The following is a 25,661-nucleotide window of genomic DNA, read 5'->3' as shown; positions in this document are numbered from 1 at the left end:
ACTGTTTTAGCCAGCTACAATAAATACAACAACAACTGCTACAGGTTAGTACTGAGGCTTTCAATAAAATAAAGAATAAACATAGGAGTCAACAATTGTACAGACAAAGAATTAACTATTTGTTTTGTTCTATTAATGAAATGTTCTTTATGAAAGAAAAATAATGACAACTATCGTTATGGCACTAACTGAAAATATAATGCATTCAGTGATTGCATTTTAATGCATTGTATTTTCAGGGCTTGCATTATTAGGTCCTGAAATTTAACAAAGTTTTTTTTTATTTTTTTATTTTTTTTTTAGCTCTGAAAATTTCAATTAAATTCTCCATAGCTCTTGAAATAAATGTGCTTCATGCAATGCTCAGCCAGCAAATGCTAGACAATGAATGACGTTATGTGCATGTGTTTTTATAATCAATGTCTATCAGGGACAGCTTGTGGCTTTGTCTTCTGAACAGTTGCACCAGTTTTGTGGCTGGTTTTGCTGTGTTCTCAGTCTTGGGCTTCATGGCCCAAGAGCAGGGCGTCCCCATTGCAGAGGTGGCAGAATCAGGTAATATAACATTCATGAAATTTCATGAAAACACTAGAGGTCTTATAAGAGGATTGAAAGCATAATGAAATAATGCAAACAGAGACCATACTATAATTAAGAATACTGACTGCTTGCTCTGTCTCTGTCAGGTCCAGGACTAGCGTTCATAGCATATCCACAGGCTGTAGCTATGATGCCTCTCCCTCAGTTCTGGGCTGTTTGTTTCTTCATTATGATTATTTTGCTGGGGCTAGATACACAGGTGAGCTAAAAACCTGAGAAAATTCAGTCACTGCTCATACCACATTTTATTTTCTACTTCATACCCCATATAATCTAGTGTGTATTCAACCTAATATCTATACACCATATCTGTGGCATACTGTCAGTTACCTCAGACAATATTTTTCAAGTGAATTCACACTGTCCCTAACCTTGAAAGTGAACTGTCTTTTCGGGGTAGCTAGCATACATTTTGTAGTGTGCAGTGTGTGTAGTGTATGTAAATTTAAATAAAGTATGAAGAAGGGTTCATGAACTACAAACATTTTATTTACAGTCATTTTCAGATTTGTGGAGAGTAAATACAACAGCAGCTTCAAATTCATCTGGGATCTTTTAGTATTAGTTGAAAAAACAGTTCTGTGTGTGCTGATGGGATAGTGCACCCAACAATGATAATCCTGTCATCATTTACTCACCCTAAATTATTCTATATGACTTTCCCTCTGAAGTTTGTTTCATTAGAAGCCATCATGACATCAGTGATGGACCTGTTCCCCATGATTCTGCGCAGACCAGGACGGCGAGAAATTTTCCTCCTGCTCCTCTGTCTCACCTGCTTTTTGGGCCAATTCATCATGGTTACAGAGGTCAGATGAGACTGTGTTTGGTGTGAGAAGAGTGAAATTCAGAAAAATTAGTTATCATGCAAAAAAAACAGCATTAATCCTTATGTTACAGTGGACAGTAAACCAATAAATAAGTTATCAAACAAAAAAATTAACTGAACCTATAAAAGCTTAATGCTAAAGTGAAAAACATGTTGTCCAGTATAGATTGAGGGTTTGGGCAATTTTATTTCTTTATTTGCATTTTACATTATTGCCACCAAACTACCAAAATGAGTTACTCCACCCCAAAATGAAAATTTTGTCATTAATAACCAGTGATGGGAATAACTGCGCTATAAATAAACTGCTTTACTAACGCCGATACTTTTTTTCAGTAACGAGTAATCAAACGAATTACTGTTTCCCCCATTACAATGCCGTTACCGTTACTGACAATAAAATGCGCGTTACTATAACTGAGAACACTGAAGCGGTTTTCATGCGAGCAGCGTCTCTCTCAGCCGTAGGACTTCCTTAATTGCGTCACCCTAGCATCATTTTGGTGCATATCAACTCAACACAAACAGCGTACGCTGTTTTCATTCCGCTGCATCACACAGATACACTGTTTATGTCGTTTATACTTTGACTTGACTGACGCAGCTGACCGAGAAAACTCCAATTCAGTATCTCAGAAAATTTGAATATTGTGAAAAGGTTCAGTATTGAAGACACCTGGTGCCACACTCTAATCAGCTTATTAAATCAAAACACCTGCAAAGGCCGTTAAATGGTCTCGCAAGGCGTTTCTCAATGTTAAGGAAGGATCTTCGGAAGCCAGAATTTCGAGGATGCTATGTCATCGACATCCGTCGAAGGACTGTTCCAATGTCGAGGATCCTCTGAATTTCAACCAAGGACTGCATCCTTCGTTCGAAAAATATCCCATACACAGGAAAGGATGCATAAGTGTAGCCTTCATGCTCTTCACGCTCTATAATCACACACTATCCTATGTGCGCAGCTTTGCTATCTTGTTCAAAAATACAAAATATCGGACGTTAGCGGAGTCGGAGCGCCAACGGGGCAATATGCTTTCAAATGTAAGTATATATTTACAAATTACAAATTACTTAAAAAACATTTTTGTATTAAAAAGTACAGATTACCCCTCTGGGCCTCCTCATTAAGGGGTCACACTTGGCTCCCTCGCGGTCAAAAGTGACCGAAGCCTTAAAAAGTAACTTTTTTTTTTCTTCAGGAAAATCAATTAAATACATTTTTGTTCAATAATATTTTGTAATTATTATTTAGAATTTTGAGCATTTTTTATGAATCTATGCAATATTTATACAGTTTTAATGAGCATTTTTTTCCCCACTAGAATTATATTTTATATTATATTTTTTAATTTAATTATGTATTTATTATTTTTCAATAAATACAACATTTCACATTAAAATAGAGTAAAAGCATTTAAAATCCATTTTTTTAAGTGAAAATTGCACCATCTAGTGGCATAAAAATAAAAACTTGTGTAATGCCATGTAAACTCCTGTATCTCCCTATATACATATATACAGGGGCTTTGGGATTCCTATTGTTTTTTTTGTTTTTTTACTGTTTCTTCATTTTAATAGGCTTTGCATTTAGAAATATATTCAGACATTCTAAAAGATTACTTTTGGCAAGGTTTAGATTTTTTTTGATTGGATAAATATCAGGTTTTGCATTTTTCTGTGTGTGTGTGTGTGTGTGTGTGTGTGTGTGTGTGTGTGTGTGTGTGTGTGTGTGTGTGTGTGTGTGCGCGTGTGTGTGTGTGCGCGTGTGTGTGTGTGCGCGTGTGTGTGTGTGCGTGTGTGTGTGTGTGCGTGTGTGTGTCAGTTCTGTACTTTTGTTATTTTAGAGTGTCAGTCCTTGCTTGCTGAACACTTCTTTTCAGCACAGTGGCTGATTTGTAGCTTGTATTACCAAAAGATTATCTGAATTATCACATTTTTTCATATTTCCCATTCATTTCCTATGTCGGTCATTTTTGACCGCGAAGGAGCCAAGTGTGACTAATTTTTTTTTTGACCCTTTAACATATCCGAATCATGTCACTGATTTTTTTTTTTGTACTCACATAGCTAATGCAACAAAAGTCACCAAGTGTCATCTCATTCTGATGAAGCTACGATTTTTAAAAATTCAAAACATAAAATGTTTCGGTCAAAAATGACCGAAGAGGCCCAGAGGGTTACTAACGTATTGATATTATAAATTATACAAATTACATTATTGATGGCTAACTGAACCAGACCTGTCATTTCACAATTGTTAGCCGAACCCAGTAATGTTTGCACTTCCATTTTTCAGCGCTGAAAGCGGACCTTTTCACTGACGTAATGACGCAATAACGTGCACTTGCTAGCCTGTTCCATTTACGTGTTCTCCGAATGTTTAAGAGGAGCCTCATTGCAAAAGAGGCTGGCTGTTCACAGAGCTCTGTGTCCAAGCACATTAATAGAGAGGCAAAGGGAAGGAAAAGATGTGGTAGAAAAAAAGTGTACAAGCATTAGGGATAACCTCACCCTGGAGAGAACTGTGAAACAAAACCCATTCAAAATGTGGGGGAGATTTCTTAAAGAATGGACTGCAGCTGGGTGCTACAAGAACCACTACGCACAGACGTATGCAAGACATGGGTTTCAGCTGTCGCATTCCTTGTGTCAAGCCACTCTTGAACAACAGACAGCATCAGAAGCGACTTGCCTGGGCTAAAGACAAAAAGGGCTGGACTGCTGCTGAATGGCCCAAAGTTATGTTTTCTGATGAAAGTAAATTTTGCATTTCCTTTAGAAATCAGGGTCCCAGAGTCTGGAGGAAGAGAGGAGAGGCACAGAATCCAAGTTGCTTGAGGTCCAGTGTAAAGTTTCCACAGTCCGTGATGGTTTGGGGTGCAGTGTCATCTGCTGGTGTTGGTCCACTTGTGTTTTCTGAGGTCCAAGGTCAACGCAGCTGTATACCAGGACGTTTTAGAGCACTTCATGCTTCCTGCTGCAGACCAACTTTATGGAGATGCAGATTTCATTTTGCAACAGGACTTGGCACCTGCACACAGTCCCAAAGTTACCAGTACCTGGTTTAAGGACCATGGTATCCCTGTTCTTTATTGGCCAGCAAACTCGCCTGACCTTAACCCCATAGAAAATCTATGAAGTATTGTGAAGAGGAAGATGCAATATGCCAGATCCAACAATGTAGAATAGCTGAAGGCCACTATCAGAGCAACCTCATAACACCTGAGCAGTGCCACAGACTGATCGACTCCATGCCACGCCGCATTGCTGCAGTAATTCAGGCAAAAGGAGCCCCAACTAAGTATTGAGTGCTGTACATGCTCATACTTTTCATTGGTCTTAAGTAATATTCTAATTTTCTGAGATACTGAATTGGGGTTTTCTTCAGTTGTCAGTTATAATCATCAAAATTAAAAGAAAAAAAAACACTTGATATATACATTCTGTGTGGAATGAATGTATACATTATACAAGTTTCACTTCTTGAAAGGAATTAGTGAAATAAATCAACATTTTAAAGATATTCTAATTATATGACCAGCACCTGTAATGACAATTTTCATTTTGGGGTGGAGTAACCCTTTAATATGGCCCTGGTTGTAATGTTGTATTGTGACCTGCAGGGGGGGATGTATGTATTCCAGTTGTTTGATTACTATGCCTGTAATGGAGCTTGTGTACTGTTCCTGTCTGTGTTTGAATCCCTGGCCATGGGTTGGATTTTTGGTAAGTCACACCGAGGCTACAGACTGTAACATAATAAAGCCAACAAAACTCAGTGCCAATGCTGGGAACCAGTAAAGCTAAATCCTCTACACACCACAGGGGCTGAGAGGATGTTTGACATCATTGAAGACATGACAAAGTCACGACCCAACTACATGTTCATGCTGTGCTGGAAATACCTGACTCCTCTTGTGTCCCTGGTGAGTGTCTTTGTATTTCATTCATCTGATTGTGCCTGTCTTGTCTTAGTGGATTATATTTGGTTGTGAATGAGGCATTTCTTAACTATAACCAACTCAGTTGAACTCAGTTCTTGCTATCCTTTTCCTTCCGCATCCTTTTTCGCTCTTTCTCCTTCTCTTCTGTCCATTCTCAGGTGTCTTTTGTCATTTCTCTGGTGGAGTACACGCCCCTCACGTTTAACCGCTGGTATGTGTACCCAGACTGGGCGTATGCATTAGGCTGGTTACTAGCCCTGTCCTCCATTGTACTGGTGCCTGGATGGGCACTGGGTCAACTGTTTGCTGGGAAAGGGAGTCTGAAACAGGTGAGGAGGACAACATGTTCATCCCTGACATTTGATGAGATGTACCAAGATAAAGCCAAGAAAAATGCTAATCTACACAACTAAGCAGGAGAATCTATCTAGTCAAGTTTCAGTACTACCTAACTGTTGTTTCCCTGTGTTTGTGTGTCTTGACAGCGTTGGCATCACCTGTGTAGTCCTGATAAAGAGCTTTCTCTCACCTGTAAACAAAGAGCTGAAATGAAAGAAACTGTTTTAACCACAGAAATGGAAGACTTAGTTAGGACGGACACAGATGAACATGAAAATGGAAAGAAAGAAAAGATTTTGAAAGAAAAATGTTTATATTTGTAGTCAATATTTTCATTGCTATTCTGATAATTAGCCATGAAGGATTTGTTAGCAACCTTCAGAAACTGTTTCCCGTTTCCCATTGTCATTTCCTCATTATCCTCACCTGTGCCTTGTTTTTCAAATTAACCTTTCTGTATTTAACCCTGTCAGTTTTGGTCCATTTGGAGCTAGCTGGTGTTAGTTTTTGATCATAGTCTTAAGTCTTGTTTTGTGTCTTGTTCCTAAGTTTCTTGTACCTTTGTGATTATTTATTCATTAAAAATGTTCCATGTAGATGTCTCTCTTGGTATCTAAGAGTAATTTCATTACAGAAGACCGAGGATGGCATTCCAGGAACCAGTTTATGGCAGGGTCTCTCTCTAACAGCCAGTGTGGAGGGAGATGTTTGGCCCCACATTGTTTTTGGATCTTGCTGAATGAACATAAACATAACCTCAGAGAGGACTTGTCATCGGACTACAAGTTGACCCTAACCACCAATTCAATCCTAAGGTTTAGAAAAGGACTTCCATTCCATTCCTCAGGATCTCTGGATGCATCAGCAGTGGCTGATTGGAGAGCTTGAATAGACATAAACTTCAACACATTCACTTCATCCTCAGGCAAAGTAGTTAAGGTTAATGGTCATTGACTGCTAACAGTTCATAGGAGCAGTCCTAATAACATATTATGGAATTAATAAGTGATAGTCCCAAGAGTTTCCTATCATATTTGGACTCTTTGTGCTTCCCCATGATGTTGATAATAATTCAAAATAGGTTTGGTAAAATTATTTAATCCTTGTGTGAGCATGTCATATATAGAACGCGGTAGCAGTTTACTGTCAGGGATTTGTTGTCATGCGACATCCAGTGTAGACAGCATAATAGGTTCTATTGTATTTTGTTGCATCCAATTTAGACACGGTGTAAGGCGGGTAACACATGGTCACCACAGACACAATTGGCCAATCAAATTCCAGGAATGGCCAAGATTACAGATTCCAATCTCCTCCGTATCAAAAAGGGATAATAGTACCCTTCCAACAGAGACTCCTTGCTCTGAGTCTTTGGCCTGTGATGGTGAGACAAAAGAAGATTCACTGTTCTGAGTTTTCTGTCCAAAGAGACGATAGCAGAACATTTGTTTTTCCTTATTATTCTTCCACTGCATGTTTAAAAAAAAACTCAAAATTCAAACTTTAAATTATACTTTATAACCTTAAGACAACCTGCTCAATTCTAACTTTTTAAAATTATATATATATATATATATATATATATATATATATATACACACACATATACATATATACACACATACATACACAGATTTAAAGCTCCTGAATTTTTTTACTTCAGAGACATCAGAGTACTTTCCTTAATAAGTGAACCAACCTTCCAAAGAGGACAATAAAGGAGATGCCAAAAGACTCACTAAACCTCCATTTGAACTGTTTGTATCCATTAAAAATAAACATATAAATGAAAAATATAGCAAATATATTCTAAATCTGTTGAAACACATCAATCTGAAGGCGGATCGGCAAATATCAGTGAACTCCATCAGAGTGCGTCTGATGCTCATAATCACCGAACCTCACCAGATCCTCCTCTATCGGTGAGTATCTATTATAAAACACTCACAGGACATTATTTGGACAACTAGGCAAATGTATTTAAATTTCACGCAAAAATACTATGCAGACTTATGCGTGCCTAATGTAAGATTCATACATACACAAGTGTTATACATAGCTACGCTCAAGTTCGTTATTATTACTCGAATCGTGTAAAGTACATTAGTGCTACGGTATTTGCTTCATGCATGTATCCGAGATGTAGTATGCGTGCAGTGGTTGGAAGTTTTGAGCCGCCATTCGGTCTGTATTTAACAGTGCGTCGAGTCCGAAGCAATCAATCACAGAACGCGAGAGAGAGGCTGTGCTTTGATAAAAAATTTTTTAGCTATAATATAATGAAATAAAACAATTATAGGATAATACTTAAATAAATTTTAACATCTTGCGGCCCCCCTGGAGTATCACTGAGGCCACCTGGTGGGTTGGAAACCACTGATCTAGAGAGACAATAGCAAAAGTCAACGTAGAGGGAGACATTAGGCTGCCCCCCAGTTGCATGAACTCTGAAGTGATGGACCTTGCCTGACTCTCGCAGCTCCAAAAGCAGCACAGCAAGTGTCTCCACATTGGCAAACACTGACTGAAACACACGGCTCCTCAACGACAGTCAGGCTGCAAAGGATCCTATAAAGACCCATCTGTCCCAGCTGTCCAGTCTACACTCAAAGGACCCACTTGGCACAACAAAAGTTCAGCATCCTCCAGGTCAGCACATCGATGGCTACCAGATCACAACTCTGTGTGGACTTAGGAGTGTTGTTTATTTTTATTTTTTTTATATTTTTTTTTGGCTTCTGATTGACCAACATGGTTTTAGAGTTAGGGTTATATCACCACCTGTTGGTTTGGCAAGCTCTTGACAGCGCTTCATAGTGTGTTTTTGGACAAAGGAGGATTTATAAGAATACCTGTGTATGTGATTGGAGATTGGAGGCTTTAGGTTTTACATATTGATTAATCAAACCTTGTTTATAAATCTAGTCATTTTGCATTATTTACTAATTTTACCTACCTCTTACATAAAATTGTCATTTTCTCAGACTAATCCTGTGACTTTCTGTTTCTTAAATCATGCAACTGCGCTTGTCAGTTCAGCTGGGGAAGATCAGTCAATGAATAGCTTGACACATTTGGATAAACTACTGCTAACCAGAAAACTAACCAGAATGCAGCACATCAACTGGAGAATTGGTGCACCCCAGACATCAATGGAAACGTGTGAAAACGGTGTGAAATGAACAGAATTGAAGGACAAGTAGAGGAGAGAGGGTATTGGGGCAGTAAAGCAGAGTTTCTTCTGGCTGTGGCAGGGAATGTGGTTGGTCTGGGTAATGTGTGGAGGTTTCCTTACCTCTGCTACAAGTATGGAGGAGGTATGAAACCAGCTTCAACCTAAATACACAATACACTTAATTCCTTTTTTAAATAATGTGTTTTTGCACTGGTGTGTTCTCAGGGGCGTTCCTCATACCCTACCTGGTGTTTGTGTTTACCTGTGGGGTGCCTTTGTTCCTGCTAGAGACGGCTATGGGACAGTACACACAGGAAGGAGGCATTACATGTTGGCATCGGCTCTGTCCACTAGCTGAGGGTAAGAGTCATCTCTAAAAAAAAAACACCTATATTAAAGATTTAAAAAAATTAAATGTGTTTAATAAAATTGTGTTAATCTCATCGCATGGAAACACTTTTTGTCATGCAGTTTTATACACATCACGGGGCATTTATTTAATTATATTTGCATTTATTTTTATTTTTTTTCCTTTTCTCTTTGTTAAATGAAATATATGAAAATATGTTTCAGTAGAAAAAGTCTCATGGGAGAAACCATATGGTTTAATAAATAATCAGTAGAAAGAACCAAAACTCAAAGTGCATGTGGTGTAATTAAAACCAGCATTCATTTAAACTGGGTAAATCATCCTTAAATTCTGGTTACCATTCTCCTTTAGTCATTGTATCTGTTTGCTTTTGTCAGGTATTGGCTATGCAGGACAAGTCATTCTTCTGTACAGCTGCATGTATTACATCATCATTCTGGCCTGGGCACTTTTCTACCTCGTCTTCTCTTTCAGCTCCCAACTGCCATGGGCCAGCTGTGACAACACCTGGAACACAGGTAATGAAATAAAAATCAACCAATCAGTAAAAATAACATTAAACGCATATGCTAAATATCAAATCTCAATATCCCTTTCTTGGTTTCTTTTTCTTAGATGACTGTGTGAATCTAGTTGCAAAGAATTTGACCCTCAACCGGACAATGCTGATTAATTCAACACCTGCAGCGACTGAGTTCTGGCAGTAAATAATTACACTGATTTTTACAAGAACATTGTAAACCAATGTTGGGGAAAGTTACTTTTAAAAGTAATGCATTGCAATATTACGTTACTCCTCCCAAAAGTAACTCATTTTGTTACTTAGTTACTTTTTACGGAAAGTAATTTGTTATATTACTATAGAGTTACTTTTTCTCATCTGCCTTGGTGTTACGCCCCCTAGTGATTTGGGGTATGAAAAGGAACAAAAATAATAAAATAGATATGACTTAATTCCCTAGCTGGAACCAACTGCTGCAAACCAACACAGGGACAGTGACTGAGGTTGCAAACGTGGTCGGCTTTATTTACAATTTCCGATTGCATTAATGTACAGAAGTCATACAGTAAGCATGCTTAAGTCAGATATATTGATGACCAAACCATGTATGAGTGCTCTTGATGCACAGATCGTACATTGTATTTTTGCAGTCACGTTTTAGTATGATGATGATATTTCCACACACATTCAGAACAATGTTTAGATTTGTCCTGTTTGTGTTGCTGTGTTTGATCATTCTGAATGGATCCATGTACTGTAGTATGTATAAGCAATGACCTCTAAGGATGGCTTAGGTTTTTTTGGCATCTCCTTTTGGTCCCATTTGGTATTGCAACTTGACTTGTCTAGTGCACACATACTACTTTTTTTTTTGGGGGGGGGGGGCGCTTTAGTGTGCACAAATCTATTCATTATATTAACTTCTTATATCATTTGGTTCTTTGGCGTTCTTTTGGATTTTCAGTTCCCTGTTGAACTGTATTTTCCATTGCGTTGAACATTTATGGGGTAAATTCCTTTACTTTAATCTGATACTGAAGCCTGATTTGTTCACATTCGTGTAGCTGCTACGTTCATCAGAATTTTCGGTAACACTTTACAATACGTGTGCACAAATAAGCATTAATTCATGTTTAATTAATGCACAGATAATCACAAGTTAATGAAGAACTAAACAATTTATTAATGATTACTACATCAGCAACTAATGAACATTCTATATGATTCATAGATTAAGTAATCAATACATTGTTATTAGTTAATTGTGCCATAATGTATTAATTCCCTAATAACTTATTTTATCAACTAATAGTGCAAATTCATGTGTTAGTTACTACAATGGTCAAAGCTATGTACTTCAACTTCCAGTTGTCTGCTTTAATTACTCATTAGCTAATGAGTTGCAGAGATATCATAATGTTATGACTTTACTTATTGAGGCACAAAACTATTAGCTAATTGTTAAGTAATATGTCATTGTGGTTATGATATAGAATTAGTCAGTTATGCGCCTTAATGTGTTGAAGCCATGCATTTAAACTTCCAGTTGTCTGCTTTAATTAATCATTAGCTAATGATTTGCAAAGATATCATTATGTTATGACTTTACTTACTGGGGCACAAAAATATTAATTAATTGTTAAGTAATATAGTTATAGCTAATGATCAATTAAAGCAGACAACTGGAAGTTTAAATGCATGACTTGAACCCATTTTGCTAATTAACACATGAATTTACACTATTAGTTAATAAAATTGGTTATTAGGGAATTAATACATTATGACACACTTAATTAATAACAATTTATTTATTACTTAATCTATGAATCATATAGAATGTTCATTAGTTGCTGATGTAGTAATCATTAATAAATTGTTTAGTTCTTCATTAACTTGTGATTATCAGTGCATTAATTAAACATAAATTAATGCACATGTGTGCACACGTATTGTAAAGTGTTACCGAATTTTCTCCTTCAGTGCAAAGGAGAAAAAAGATCAGTGCGTTTGATATTTTTAGGTGGATTGGAGGAGAATGCTGACACTGATGAATCTATATCACTGACAGCTTCAGGATTAGATGGTTGGGCATGTTCCAAAGAGGATCCTAGCACCCTTCTCCCCAATGAGTTAACATGGGCTGGCACAGATAGAGAACTACAATTCACATCCAGAGGAAGGCAGGTCCACCCAAAAAGAAGTCTAGTTCCCCTTTGAGCACTGGGTGATGGAAGCTTTGTTCATCCTTCGCACCCTGTTTCCAAAGTGTGGCAGATACTTCACACTATATGCAGATATCTGCCTCTCTGAACTGTCAGACCACTTGCTGCCTGGTTTCAGGCTTGGGTTCTGCAGACCATAGAATGAGGCTACTCGCTCCAAATCACTTGCAGACCCCCTTTAATCACAACTAATCACACTAAAAGGGTATTGTTAATCAAATGGACAGCCCTTTGTGAAAAAAACTGCAAATGCTGGTTAGGTGTGTTTTGATGCTGGTTTATGCTGGTCCTTTGCTGGTTTATGCTAGTCCTGAGCTGGTCATGTACTGGTCAAGGACCAGTATAAACCAGAAAAAGGACCAGGACCAGTTTAAACCAGCATCAAAACATACCTAACCAGCATATGTTGTTGATGCAAGTGAGATGAGTAAATGCATCTTTACATTTAGTACAATAAGCATCATGTTAAGACAGCGCAAATTGTAAATTAAACAGTAATGTGTTACTTTACTAGTTACTTGGAAGAAGTATTTCAATTACCCCAAATTGGGGTCTTTCAAAACAAGGTGTTAGCAGATATTATCCAGACCATCTATATTCTAATGACTGGTAGACACATAGTTGCAAAATTATTTACAGTTAGTAGACTGTCTAAAGCGGACTATCAAAATAAAGTGTTACCAAAACAAAAGCATGTTGTTTCTGACTCTCATTACAGACGCAGAGTGCTGTCTCTCTCTGGAGGGATTGAGGAGATTGGTAAAATCAACTGGGAGATTCTTCTGTGTCTTATTGCAATGTGGATCATATGTTATTTCTGCATCTGGAAAGGAGTCAAATCTACTGGCAAGGTGTGCAAATAATCACTTCATATTACATTCTAAAAAAAAAAAAATCTTATTTATTGGTAAGAAATTAGTGTTTTTTAATTTAAGTGTAGGTGTGCAGAAGAGAACAAGTATGTGCAAATTAATGTGAATATTCCTTGTATTGTATCTTGTATTGTGCCTGTAGGCGGTGTATTTCACAGCCACATTTCCTTACGTGATGCTGCTTGTGTTGCTGATTCGTGGGTTGACTCTTCCTGGAGCTCTGCAGGGTGTTGTGTTTTATCTGTATCCTGAACCAGCCCGCCTTTCTGACCCACAGGTAACCCCACCATCTGCCCTCTACACAATGTGACATTGATATTATAGAAAATTGACATTCAACCTATTTTTTAAATTTCCTGAAAACATCTCAATGTGATATAACATTTTTTGTAATTCAATTAATGCATTACTACATTTTAATGTCAAAGGGTTAGTTCACCAAAAAAATGAACATTAGCCCATGATTTAAATCCTTTTTTATGGATGGATGTGCTTTATTGGATTTCTTTTGGATTGTTAAACAAAAACACCCACCCACTGCCATTATAAAGCGTGGAAGAGTCAGGACAATGTTTATTACAAGGCTGATTGTATTTGTCTGAAAGAAGAAAGTCATATACACCTAGAATTGCTTAGGGGTGAGTAAATCATAGACTAATTATAATTTTTGAGTGAGCTGATCATTTAAAAATGTAAATTCTAATTAAAAAGTATTATTATATTGAAATTGCTGTGTGTAGGTTTGGTTAGAGGCTGGAGCTCAGATCTTATTTTCCTACAGTGTGTCAGTAGGTGCTCTCACTGTTTTAGCCAGCTACAATAAATACAACAACAACTGCTACAGGTAAGTATTGGGGCTTTCAAGTAAAATAACAAAGAATAAACATACAAATCAGTCAACAATTGTACAAATAAAAAATATTAGTATTAGTGAATATTAGTGAAATGTTCTCTCTGGAAGAAAAATAATGACAAGTGTCTTTGAAACAAAAAAACATGTTGAATAGCACTAACTGAAAATATAATGCATTGAATTAACAATGCTTGCATTTAAATGTCTTGTGTTTTCAGGGCATGCATTTTAGGTCCTGAGGCTTAACACTGTTATGAATATTACAATTCAAAACATTTTACACACTTTTTAAACATTTTAAATTCAATAATTCATATTCACCCTCCAAAATTCACTTCTGAAGTATTCAGCTGATGATGTATAATTTTTGGTCCATTTTATTTCACTTTAAAAATTCAGTAATTAAAATTCAGCAGAAAATTTGTCATTGCACATCTGGGACCTGCAGGAATAGCAATAGAGTACCTATGCATGATCTCTATCTGCTGTCAGCTGTTCACCAGCAGGTGGTGCAAGAGGCTGTTGATGAAGACCAAAGCAGCAGATAGCCAGTCATTCATGCAATACACTTTATTGATAAGTCATTCATTTGGTACTCTACTGCTATTCCTGCAGGTCCAGGATGTGCAATGCCACTAAATTTTGAATGATGAAAATGTGTGTAAATATTTTGAATTTAAATATGCACAGCTTAAATAAACAACTATGTTAAATGACAAGACCTAAAAATGTGATCACTGTTAATTCAATGCGTTATTTCTTCAGTTGGTGCTAGTTAACATGCTCTTGTGTTTCAAAAACATTTGTCATTATTTTCTCCATAGTTCTTGAAATAAATATATACTGCTTCATGCAATGCTCAGCCAGCAAATGACAATGAATGACGTTATGTGCATGTGTTTGTATAACCAATGTCTATCAGGGACAGCTTGTGGCTTTGCCTTCTGAACAGTTGCACCAGTTTTGTGGCTGGCTTTGCTGTGTTCTCAGTCTTGGGCTTCATGGCCCAGGAGCATGGCGTCCCCATTGCAGAGGTGGCAGAATCAGGTAATATAACATTCATGAAATTTCATGAAAACACCAGTGGTGTTATAAACGGATTGAAAGCAACTAAAAATACTGATTGCTCAAAATCTGACTGCTCTGTCTCTGTCAGGTCCAGGACTAGCGTTCATAGCATATCCACAGGCTGTAGCTATGATGCCTCTCCCTCAGTTCTGGGCTGTTTGTTTCTTCATTATGATTATTTTGCTGGGGCTAGATACACAGGTGAGCTAAAAACCTGAGAAATTTCAGTCACTGCTCATACCACATTTTATTTTCTACTTCATACCCCATATAATCTAGTGCAGTGGTTCTCAACTGGTTTGGCCATGGGACCCACATTTTTACATGGTCATCAAGCCACGACCCAAATTTTTAGGAACTATAATATAATTTTAGGAATTATAATTAATTTGTATTTATTTGTTAACATACACAAGTAGTGATAGATAAATCATAAGAAAATCACCAAGACTTACAAATAAACTATTTTATTGCTGTCATTTAACAAAATGTATCAAATTATAGAAATATTACTTGCGCTTCGACATATTTGTTGCTATAATTAAATGAAATTTCACGTCAAACGGAACAGCTGTCACGCGCATTTCAAAATAAAAGTCCGGTATAAGCAAAATAAGTTAAAAATTAAACTTTTGTTGTTTTTTTGACCACACACTCCGCGACCCACTGAAAATGTTCCCTCGACCCACTTTTGGGTTGAGAAACACTGATCTAGTGTATATTCAACCTAATATCTATACACCATATCTGTAGCATACTGTCATTTACCTCAGACAATATTTTTCACTTGGCCACACACAAGTGCATTCACACTGTCCCTAAGTTTGAAAGTGAACTGTCTTTTCAGTGTAGCTAGCATAAGATAAATTCTGTAGTGTGCATTGTGTGTAGTGTATGTAAATTTAAATACAGTATGAAGAAGCAGAGACCAAAGAATATCATAGGCCGGACAAGATTTCATGAACTGCAAACATTTTATTCAGAGTAATTTTCAAATTTGTGGAGAGCAAATAAAACAGCAGCTTCAAATTCATCTGAGATATTTTGGTGTTGGTCGGGAAAAACAGCTTTCAGTGTGTTGATGGGAGAGTGCACCCAACAATGAAAATTCTGTCATCGTTTACTCACCCTAAATTATTCTATATGACTTTCCCTCTGAAGTTTGTTGCAATGGAAGCTGTCATGACATCCGTGATGGACCTGTTCCCCATGATTCTGCGCAGACCAGGACGGCGAGAATGTTACCTCCTGCTCTTCTGTCTCACCTGTTTCTTGGGCCAATTCATCATGGTTACAGAGGTCAGATGAGTGTTTAGTGTGAGGAGAATAAAATTAACAAAATGAGTTATCATGCAAAAAAAAAGAGAACTAAATATATTGTGTAAACGGCTAATGTTACAGTGAACAGTAAACCAGTAAATGGGTTATCAAAAAAAAATGAATGCCAGTGAAAAGTAAAAATGTAAAAATCATTTTTCAAAAAAATTGTCAAGTTTAAATGTACAAGAACAAGCTTATTTAAACTTCTAAACATTACAAGAACTGTAACATTGAGGGTCTGAGCACTTGTATTCCTTTATTTGTGTTCTATATTATTACCACCACAATACCTTAATCTGGCTCTGGTTGTAATGTTGTATTGTGACCTGCAGGGGGGGATGTATGTATTCCAGTTGTTTGATTACTATGCCTGTAATGGAGCTTGTGTACTGTTCCTGTCTGTGTTTGAGTCTCTGACCATGGGTTGGATTTTTGGTAAGTCACACCGAGGCTACAGACTGTAACATAATAAAGCCAACAAAACTAAGTGCCAATGCTGGGAACCAGTAAAGCTAAATCCTCTACACACTGCAGGGGCTGAGAGGATGTTTGACATCATTGAAGACATGACAAAGTCACGACCCAACTACATGTTCATGCTGTGCTGGAAATACCTGACTCCTCTTGTGTCCCTGGTGAGTGTCTTTGTATTTCATTCATCTGATTGTGCCTGTCTTGTCTTAGTGGATTATATTTGGTTGTGAATGAGGCATTTCTTAACTATAACCAACTCAGTTGAACTCAGTTCTTGCTATCCTTTTCCTTCTGCATCCTTTTTCGCTCTTTCTCCTTCTCTTCTGTATATTCTCAGGTGTCTTTTGTCATTTCTCTGGTGGAGTACACGCCCCTCACGTTTAACCGCTGGTATGTGTACCCAGACTGGGCGTTTGCATTAGGCTGGTTACTAGCCCTGTCCTCCATTGTACTGGTGCCTAGATGGGCACTGGGTCAACTGTTTGCTGGGAAAGGGAGTCTGAAACAGGTGAGGAGGACAACATGTTCATCCCTGACATTTGATGAGATGTACCAAGATAAAGCCAAGAAAAATGCTAATCTACACAACTAAGCAGGAGAATCTATCTAGTCAGTACTACCTAACTGTTGTTTCCCTGTGTTTGTGTGTCTTGACAGCGTTGGCATCACCTGTGTAGTCCTGATAAAGAGCTTCCTCTCACCTGTAAACAAAGAGCTGAAATTAAGAACTGTTTTCACTGCAGAGATGGACAACTTAGTTAGTACGGACATGGAGGAACATGAAAATAGACACTGAAAGAAAAATGTTTATATTCTAGTCAATACTTGTATTACTATTCTGATAAATAGTCATAAAGGATTTGTTAGCAACCTTCAGAAACAAGGCCAGAAATTGTTTCCTGTTTCCCATTGTCATTTCCTCTTTATTCTCACCTGTGCCTTGTTTTTCAAATGAGCCTTTCTGTATTAGCTGTGTCAGTTTTTGTCCATTTAATTTAGTTGGTCTTAGTTTTCCTTTTTTACATTCGATGTTACACCAACTGACTACATGGGGTCTCACTTGGGAGTCCAGTCACCTCTGTGCTTATAATAAAAGGCAAATGAAAATTGATGAGTGGAATGTGCAAGCCAAGCCATTCCCTGGAACATACGGGTATATAAGATGGAGGCATGCATCCACTCATTCAGATTTTTGCTTCAGAGTCGAACGCTCTCGGCTGCGAGGAGAAGAACTTCTTTTGCATCCAGTGGAGTATCGCCCTGTGTGCACAGATAAGTGCCATGGTCCTTCCCTGTGCAAACCAGCTAAAAGAGCAAATTTCTACAGCTTGCATGGTCATCGAGAGTGTCTCACAAGATGTCTTTCTGACCTTGTGGTAGTTTCCTTACCTCGGACGATGGACAATACTGCTGTACGTGTCTGGGCTGTAAAAATGCTGAGACGACATTTGTAAATGGCTGGTGAGAACACTGATCTCAGGACCTTGTTCATGAATGAGGGCAGGTTGGGTGTATATTCACTTGAAGGTTCAGGGCTACAACTACACTGGCATTTCTTTGAGGCATATATCAGAGAAAATCATTCATGAATGTCTTTAAAAAAAAAAGAAAAAAAAGAAACAGCATATGTATATTGTACCTACCCAGTGTCTTAATCAAAAGTGACATTAATAACAACTAGATGAAAAAGTTCGTCAAGACAAACTTTAAGTTGGCTTGAGAAAGCCGGACCAGAAAGTTTGAAAAGTTTGAAAGCTTTAAAAAGTATTAAAAGTTTAATAAGCTTACAAAGTTTAAAAGTTTTAAGTTTGATGGTTTTCAGTCTGAAATAGTTTGAAGTTTAAAGTAGTTTTAAAAGCTTCAAGTTAGATGCTAAGGTTCTCAGAGTGGTTGCTGGGGTGTTTCTATGTGGTTGGTAGGGTACTCTGGGAGGTTACTAAGGTGTTGCTATGAGGTTGCTATGGTGTCCAGGGTGGTTGCTAGGGTGTTGCTATGTCGTTGCTAGGGTACCCAGAGTGGTTGCTAAGGTGTTGCTATGCAGTTGCTAAGGTACCCGGGGTGGTTGCTAAGGTGTTGCTATGCGGTTGCTATGGCGGCTGGGGTCGTTGCTAGGGTGTTGCTATGTGGTTGCTAAGGTACCCAGGGTGGTTACTAGCATGTTTCTAGCATGTTGCTAGCATGATTTTAGCATGATTAGCAAGTCGCTAACATGATTTTAGCATGACTAGTAAGTAGCTAGCATGATTTTAGCATTACTAGCAAGTCGCTAGCACAATTTTAGCATGATTAGCAAGTCGCTAGCACAATTTTAGCATGATTAGCAAGTCGCTAGCACGATTTTAGCATGACTAGCAAGTCGCTAGCATGATTTTAGCAAATCCCTAGAATGATTTTACCATGACTAGCAAGTCGCTAGCACAATTTTAGCATGATTAGCAAATCGCTAGCATGATTTTAGCATGACTAGCAAAGTAGCTAGCATGATTTTAGCATGATTAGCAAGTCGCTAGCACGATTTTAACATGATTAGCAAGTCACTAGCACGATTTTAGCATGATTAGCAAGTCGCTAGCATGATTTTAGCATGACTAGCAAGTCACTAGCATGATTTTACCATGACTAGCAAGTCGCTTGCACGATTTTAGCATGACTAGCAAAGTAGCTAGCATGATTTTAGCATGATTAGCAAGTCGCTAGCACGATTTTAGCATGATTAGCAAGTCACTAGCACGATTTTAGCATGATTAGCAAGTCGCTAGCATGATTTTAGCATGACTAGCAAGTCACTAGCATGATTTTACCATGACTAGCAAAGTCGCTAGCATGATTTTAGCATGACTAGCAAGTCGCTAGCATGATTTTAGCAAGTCGCTAGCATGATTTTAGCATGACTAGCAAGTCACTAGCATGATTTTAGCATGATTAGCATTTTGTTAGCATGATTTAGATAGACACAGTGAAGTTTGTGAACCTAAATGGTGTTTGGAGCACTGCAATACAGTACCATTGCTCCCTATATGCATGATGATGCAGTTTAACCTACCCTCCAAGAAAGCAGTTAGTATAAAAGAAAGTGTTCCCAGCCTTAAGGCTGTAAGTTTTACGTGTATTTTAAATGTAATTGTTAAAACAAATTACTTTTATTACTTAATTTTTTTTTACCTGAGGTCCACCTGGTTGTCAGGGTTGTGTGCAGGACGAGACGAGACGAAAGACAAGATTAACAATTAACAATCTATTTAATATAATACTTCAAAGGATCAATGCAGGAACAGGCAGGTACAGGCAGGAACACACATCACAAAACTTTAAAGACCGACATGAACTGAAGATACAAACAGACTTTTAAAGGGTGACTAGATGATTAAACACAGGTGACACAGATGACTAATAATTAAACACAGGTGATGGGGATGACAGGCTGATGAGGGTGAAACCAAAAATGACAACATGACAGGGGGAGACCAGATGAACAGACAGGACTGTGACATTACACCCCCCTCCGAAAAGGCGCGTCCTCGCGCCATGGGGAACAACAAAAAAAAAAAAAAAAAAAAGAGAAGGGGAGCGAAAAAACAGAGTCCATGTGGGAGGAGGCTTTGGCGGAGGACGGCACCCCTGGAGGGGGACAACAAACAAAGTCAACAGAGTCCAGGGGTCCGTTCTTCGTACCTCGCTAACTAAGTTAGCTGGATTTGATTGTTGACGATTTTGCGTGATCTTGGATCGCTTGGTTCTTCGAAGCTCATCCGGGACTTGCTGTCATAGCAACAGGTGCGCAAGCTTAAACCTGCTCTGGAGCAGGTTTATTTCATGTAAACAGGATTTAGGCTGCGCTCCTGGCGGGTTATGATTGGTTGAAATGGCGAGGTCACATCTGATTGGTTAAAGAGCACGACTGACGCGGACTGACTCACGTGGGAAAAAAAAGTATCTTGCAAGAAAGTATATATCTTTTTTTACAGTCTATGGTATATATATATATATATATATATATATCAGAGGTTCCAAAAAATATTTGGCAGCACAACTGTTGATATTACCCAACATTGATCATTCTAATGATAAATCAGCATATTAGAATGATTTCTGAAGGATCATGTGACACTTAAGACTGGAGTAACAGCTGATAAAAATTCAGCTTTTCATCACAGGAATAAATTCTATTTTAAAGTATGTTAAAATAATAATAATAAAAAACATTATTTTATATTGTAAAAACATTTTGCAATATTACTGTTTTTTTCTGTATTTTTAATCAAATAAATGCAGCCTTGATGAGTATAAGAGACTTCTTTAAAGACTATTACAAGTCTTACTGACCCCAAACTTTTGATCGGTAGTGTATAAAAAAAATAAAATATAAATAAAATAACATATCAAGGAAAAAACATGTAACATGGGCAGCATTAACGCATTTAATGTGTTCACTACTTTTTGCCAGCCCTCTCTCCTTGCTTTTCCAGCCTTTGCAGTGTTCCCTTGCGTTTTAAATAAACTCTGAAACTCCTGAAATCCCTCAATCAAGAGTTCTTGCTCTGCTGCAGAAAAATACTGAGCTCGCTCTTTCGTCATGTTCGCCGACCAATCAAAGCGTTGCCGATCAATGTTTCTACTATCGATACGTAGCCCCTTTTAAGCCACCCAGTGATCTCAAATAACTTCATCCAGCTATACTAATCATCAACAACAGGTGCGTTCGGAGAACCGGAATAGCGAGCTCATAGTTAGCGTGATGATTTGATCTTGGATGTGTCATTTGATCCTGGATGTAGTAAGCGAGGTACGAAGAACGGACCCCAGGGGGGCGACGAAGGTGGGAGGAGCCAGGGAAGAAACAGGAGGGACCCGGAGCAGGAGGCACAGAGCAAGACCCAGGCCACAGCCATGAAGATCCATGGTGGAGCCGACGGAGGGAGGAGCCATGGAGGAGGATGGGCTGACGACTCCAGGGGTCCGACCGACAGAGGCAGAGCAGGTGAAGGATGAGCCCGAGGCGGAGACGGAGAGCCGAAGATCCTGGGCGACACCGAGGATCCGGAGGGCCAAGGCGGAGCCAGAGGCTCTGGCGACCAAGGCGGAGGCGGAGATCCAGAGGGCCGCGGTGGAGCCGGAGCGACAGAGGACTGAGGTGGAGCCGGGGGGAGGGAGGAGCCCAACGGAGCCGATGGGACGGAGCGACGAGGCGTAGCCAGAGGAGTAGAGTCCGTAGGCGATGGCGGGACGACAACCGACCAAGGCGGAGCCGGAGGGACGAGGAAGCCCGGTGGAGCTGGTGGGCCGACGGGCGACGCTGAAGATGAGGGAGCTGAGAGCCGTGGTGGAGCCGCAGGGTCGGAGGGCCGAGGCGGAGTTCTGGACTCTGAGGCTGGAGGTGGAGATGAGGGATCCTCCAGCCGAGACGCCGATGGAAGCTGGCAGACCTGCGGCGAGCCCACTGCACAGATGGAGGACTGAGGGTGAGCAGGGGGACTGACAGGTGACAGCGGGGTTTCTGGAAGGCTGGATGGAACCAGCAGAGATTCAGGATGGCTGGACGGAACCAGCGGAGATTCAGGATGACTGGACGGAACCAGCGGAGACTTAGGAGGGCTGGACGGAACCAGCGGAGATTCAGGACGGCTGGACGGAACCAGCGGAGATTCAGGATTAGGCAGAAGAGGGCGGGTGGGTGGGAAGTTCAGGCAGGCCAGTGTTTCTGAGAAGAAGTCTATTAAATCCCCAGAGTGTTGCTCAAGCTCACCCCCAGTGGTGGTGCAGTGGGCAGGGCTCTCTACCGCCCTCTCTTGCTCCACGCAGCACTCCACCGTCGCAGATGTAGAGGTCGGCTCACGCTCTTGGTCGGAGGTTTTGATCCCATCGGCAGTCCATACTGTGGCCGCTCCGGGCTCAGGCTCTCCGTCCGCGGTGAATGCGGGCTCATACTCTGCAAGTCGGGGTGATGTTTGGCTGGGCTCTGGGTCTGGAGTGGGGCTGGTGTCATCCTTCGCGGTCAACGAAGCTCTGCTGGACACCAGCACCCACTCGATGTAACCGGCGAGGCTCTCTCGAGGACCCTCCCCGGACAGCTGCGCTTTAGTGGCGATGTTAAGTCCTGCACGGAAGAACGTGCACAGGCAGCGGTCCGGGTAATGCGTCATCGGCGCGAGGTACATAAAGTCACTTATGTGGTCCTCGAGAGAGCGGTTCCCCTGCTCCAGCAAGATGATGCGGACAGCAGGGATATTCATAAGGGAAAAAAAAAATAAAACAAACACTGATTCAAAAAACGGAAAAGAAACGCAGGGGAAGACGCCGTGAACTGTTTTGGGTCGGTCTTTCTGTCAGGGTTGTGTGCAGGACGAGACGAGACGAAAGACAAGATTAACAATTAACAATCTATTTAATATAATACTTCAAAGGATCAATGCAGGAACAGGCAGGTACAGGCAGGAACACACATCACAAAACTTTAAAGACCGACATGAACTGAAGATACAAACAGACTTTTAAAGGGTGACTAGATGATTAAACACAGGTGACACAGATGACTAATAATTAAACACAGGTGATGGGGATGACAGGCTGATGAGGGTGAAACCAAAAATGACAACATGACAGGGGGAGACCAGATGAACAGACAGGACTGTGACACTGGTATGGCAGTACTGCAGTTGAGTTTTTTTTTAGCAAATGAACAAAACAAATGAACAAGGACAGAATACTGTATACTTTCACTAAGTGCAAATAGCATTTTTTTCATGGCGAGAGATGCTATTTACACTAAGTGCAAATAACAATGGGTTCTATTTACACTAAGTGCAAATATTTATAGATTCTATTTACATTATGTTGAAATAGCAGGATTTTCTGATACTTATAATATTAAGTGCAAATAGACGCAATTATCTTCACCTAAGTATTGTAGTACAATAAAACAGTATGCAGTAATTACGCACTGAGTGTAAATTATAGTTTTAATTTAATTTATTTAATGGCACTGGCTTATTGGGACAATAGAGGAACAAGGGGAACAAAACAAAAATTAAACACTTCTGGGGCACAAAAAAAAAACACCTATGACCCAAGTATACCAGTGAACATTGGTGTGATCACATTGAAGAAGTAGATATGGAGGCAGAGGGCAATTGTAACATTTTTTACACTTTCTACACTAAATCACAGACTACTTGAAATGCATCATCTTTTGATAAAAGAAACAACTATAGGTGCACCAATTAGATATATTTTCACTAATAAACATTAAATTAAATGCAAGAAGAGTGTTAACAGTGTAACATTGTTTGGGGGCAATTGTAACACTGAAAAATAAGTCATTTAACCCACGGTACCTTAAATAAAAGCCTACCTCAAAGTAATCCCTTAACTGCTGTAGTATCTAATGTTACTTAAGATTTTTTATATGGTTCAAATTATTTTACATGTAAGACATCATATGCTTTTTCAAAGAGCAAACATCTATTTCTGTTTTTGTAAAAACTAGGCAACTAGTGTTAACTAGATTTTAATTATTTTAGATTTTACTGAAATACATTAATCTTAGGTTGAGTCAAGAATAATCTTTAAACGGGTGACCTACTGGCTTTTTTGAAGGCCTGATTGTGTTTATGGGATATACTGTAACGTGTTCATGCTTTGTTTTTAAAAAACCACATTTTACCTTCATGCTGCACTGCTTTTCTGTTTTCCTAAAAAGCGGTCTGTTGACTTTCTGGTTCCTCCCTCAAAGAATTTGCATTGGGATCAGATTGGTTAGCTGGCCCAGTGTGATTCACTAACTGCCTAGCGCACATTGTCCGGAAAAGTCTCTTACCATTATAGGTAGTTGCATGTTTCAGGGGGCAGTGTTTATGTTAATTTTAGGATTTGTGATGTCACAAACATCTCAAGACGCAAAACAATTGGTCCGTGCAAGAAACTGAACAGTATTTATACAATTTTTAATTTTTTTGACTTTGATTTTTTTTTTTGACTTTGTTGCTTGTTGTAGTCCCTACCAGCTGTTTGTTGTAGGCCTTAAAGGGATAGTTCAACCCAAAAATGAAAATGTGATGTTTAGCTGCTTACCGCCAGGGCATCCAAGATGTAGGTGACTTTGTTTCCTCAGTAGAACACAAACAAAGATTTTTTACGAAAACCGGTGCAGTCTGTCAGTCATATAATGTGAGTGGATGGGCACCAGACCTTTAAAAGTAAACAAAAACATGCACAGACAAATCCAAATTACACCCTGCGACTCGTGACGATACATTGATGTCCTAAGACACGAAACGAATGGCATTGTGGGTGATGATCAGAACGGGTTCATTAAGAATAGACAGGGATTTCACAACGTAAGACGTGTTTTAAATATTTTGCATAGCCAAAAAGAGGAAAAGGATACTGCTCTTCTCTCGCTCGACGCGGAGAAGGCTTTCGATAGGATCGAATGGGCTTATCTCTTTGACGTTCTCATAAAATTCAGATTTGGAAACTCCTTTTTACATTGGATTAAATTATTACATTCCAACCCAGTGGCTGAAGTTTTAACCAAGAGATGATTTCAGAGCCATTTAATATTACAAGAGGTTGCCCTCAAGGCTCACCATTGTCCCCACTTTTAATTCATTTTGGCTATAGAGCCGCTAGCAATAGCCGTAAGAGCTAACAACCACATACAAGGGATTAAAATGGGTGGCAAGGAACATAAAATAGCTTTATTCGCTGACGATGTAGTGTTATTCCTAAAACAATTAAACGCCTCTCTTCCAACACTTTTAGACCTGATCAATCAATTCAGAAACATATCGGGATATAAAGTGAACACATCAAAGTCATCGTTATTGCTGCTTAATAAAGATACCTGTCCAAATACATAACATTTGTTTACCTTGAAAATATCACCCAGCTTTACATATTTGGGTATCAAAATAGTCCCCCAATTAGAAAATATAATTTCTACAGATTATAATGTGTAGAGCCCTACTAAAAATAGGATCTGTTAACTAAGTATTTCATTTTTGTTATTTAATTTTATTATTGTTTGACCTCAAATTCATATTTGTTGTTTACATAAAAAAGTTTAAAATTAATGTGATCTTTAAAATCTGA

At 39.0% G+C, this 25,661-nt stretch overlaps 1 protein-coding gene and 1 pseudogene across 1 annotated transcript in view; both read left to right on the top strand.

The window, feature by feature from the left end:
- LOC141346190 (uncharacterized) overlaps window positions 1–6,038 on the top strand; it is a 20,070-nt gene extending 14,032 nt beyond the window's left edge. The window contains exons 8-15 of the mRNA XM_073851099.1: window positions 5–44; window positions 431–555; window positions 687–799; window positions 1,272–1,409; window positions 5,056–5,158; window positions 5,258–5,358; window positions 5,535–5,705; window positions 5,862–6,038. Of these exons, the coding sequence (XP_073707200.1) occupies window positions 5–44; window positions 431–555; window positions 687–799; window positions 1,272–1,409; window positions 5,056–5,158; window positions 5,258–5,358; window positions 5,535–5,705; window positions 5,862–6,038 (968 nt within the window). The remainder of the gene's footprint in view (window positions 1–4; window positions 45–430; window positions 556–686; window positions 800–1,271; window positions 1,410–5,055; window positions 5,159–5,257; window positions 5,359–5,534; window positions 5,706–5,861) is intronic.
- Window positions 6,039–8,893: 2,855 nt separating this feature from the next.
- On the top strand, window positions 8,894–17,470 carry LOC141345886 (sodium- and chloride-dependent GABA transporter 2-like; annotated as a pseudogene).
- The last annotated feature ends 8,191 nt before the right edge of the window (window positions 17,471–25,661 follow it).

The sequence above is a fragment of the Garra rufa genome, chromosome 11 (genome assembly GCF_049309525.1).
Source record: "Garra rufa chromosome 11, GarRuf1.0, whole genome shotgun sequence".
NCBI classification, from domain to species: Eukaryota; Metazoa; Chordata; class Actinopteri; order Cypriniformes; family Cyprinidae; genus Garra; species Garra rufa.
Note: the sequence above shows the minus strand (reverse complement) of the source record. Positions and strands in the feature narration are given on the sequence as shown.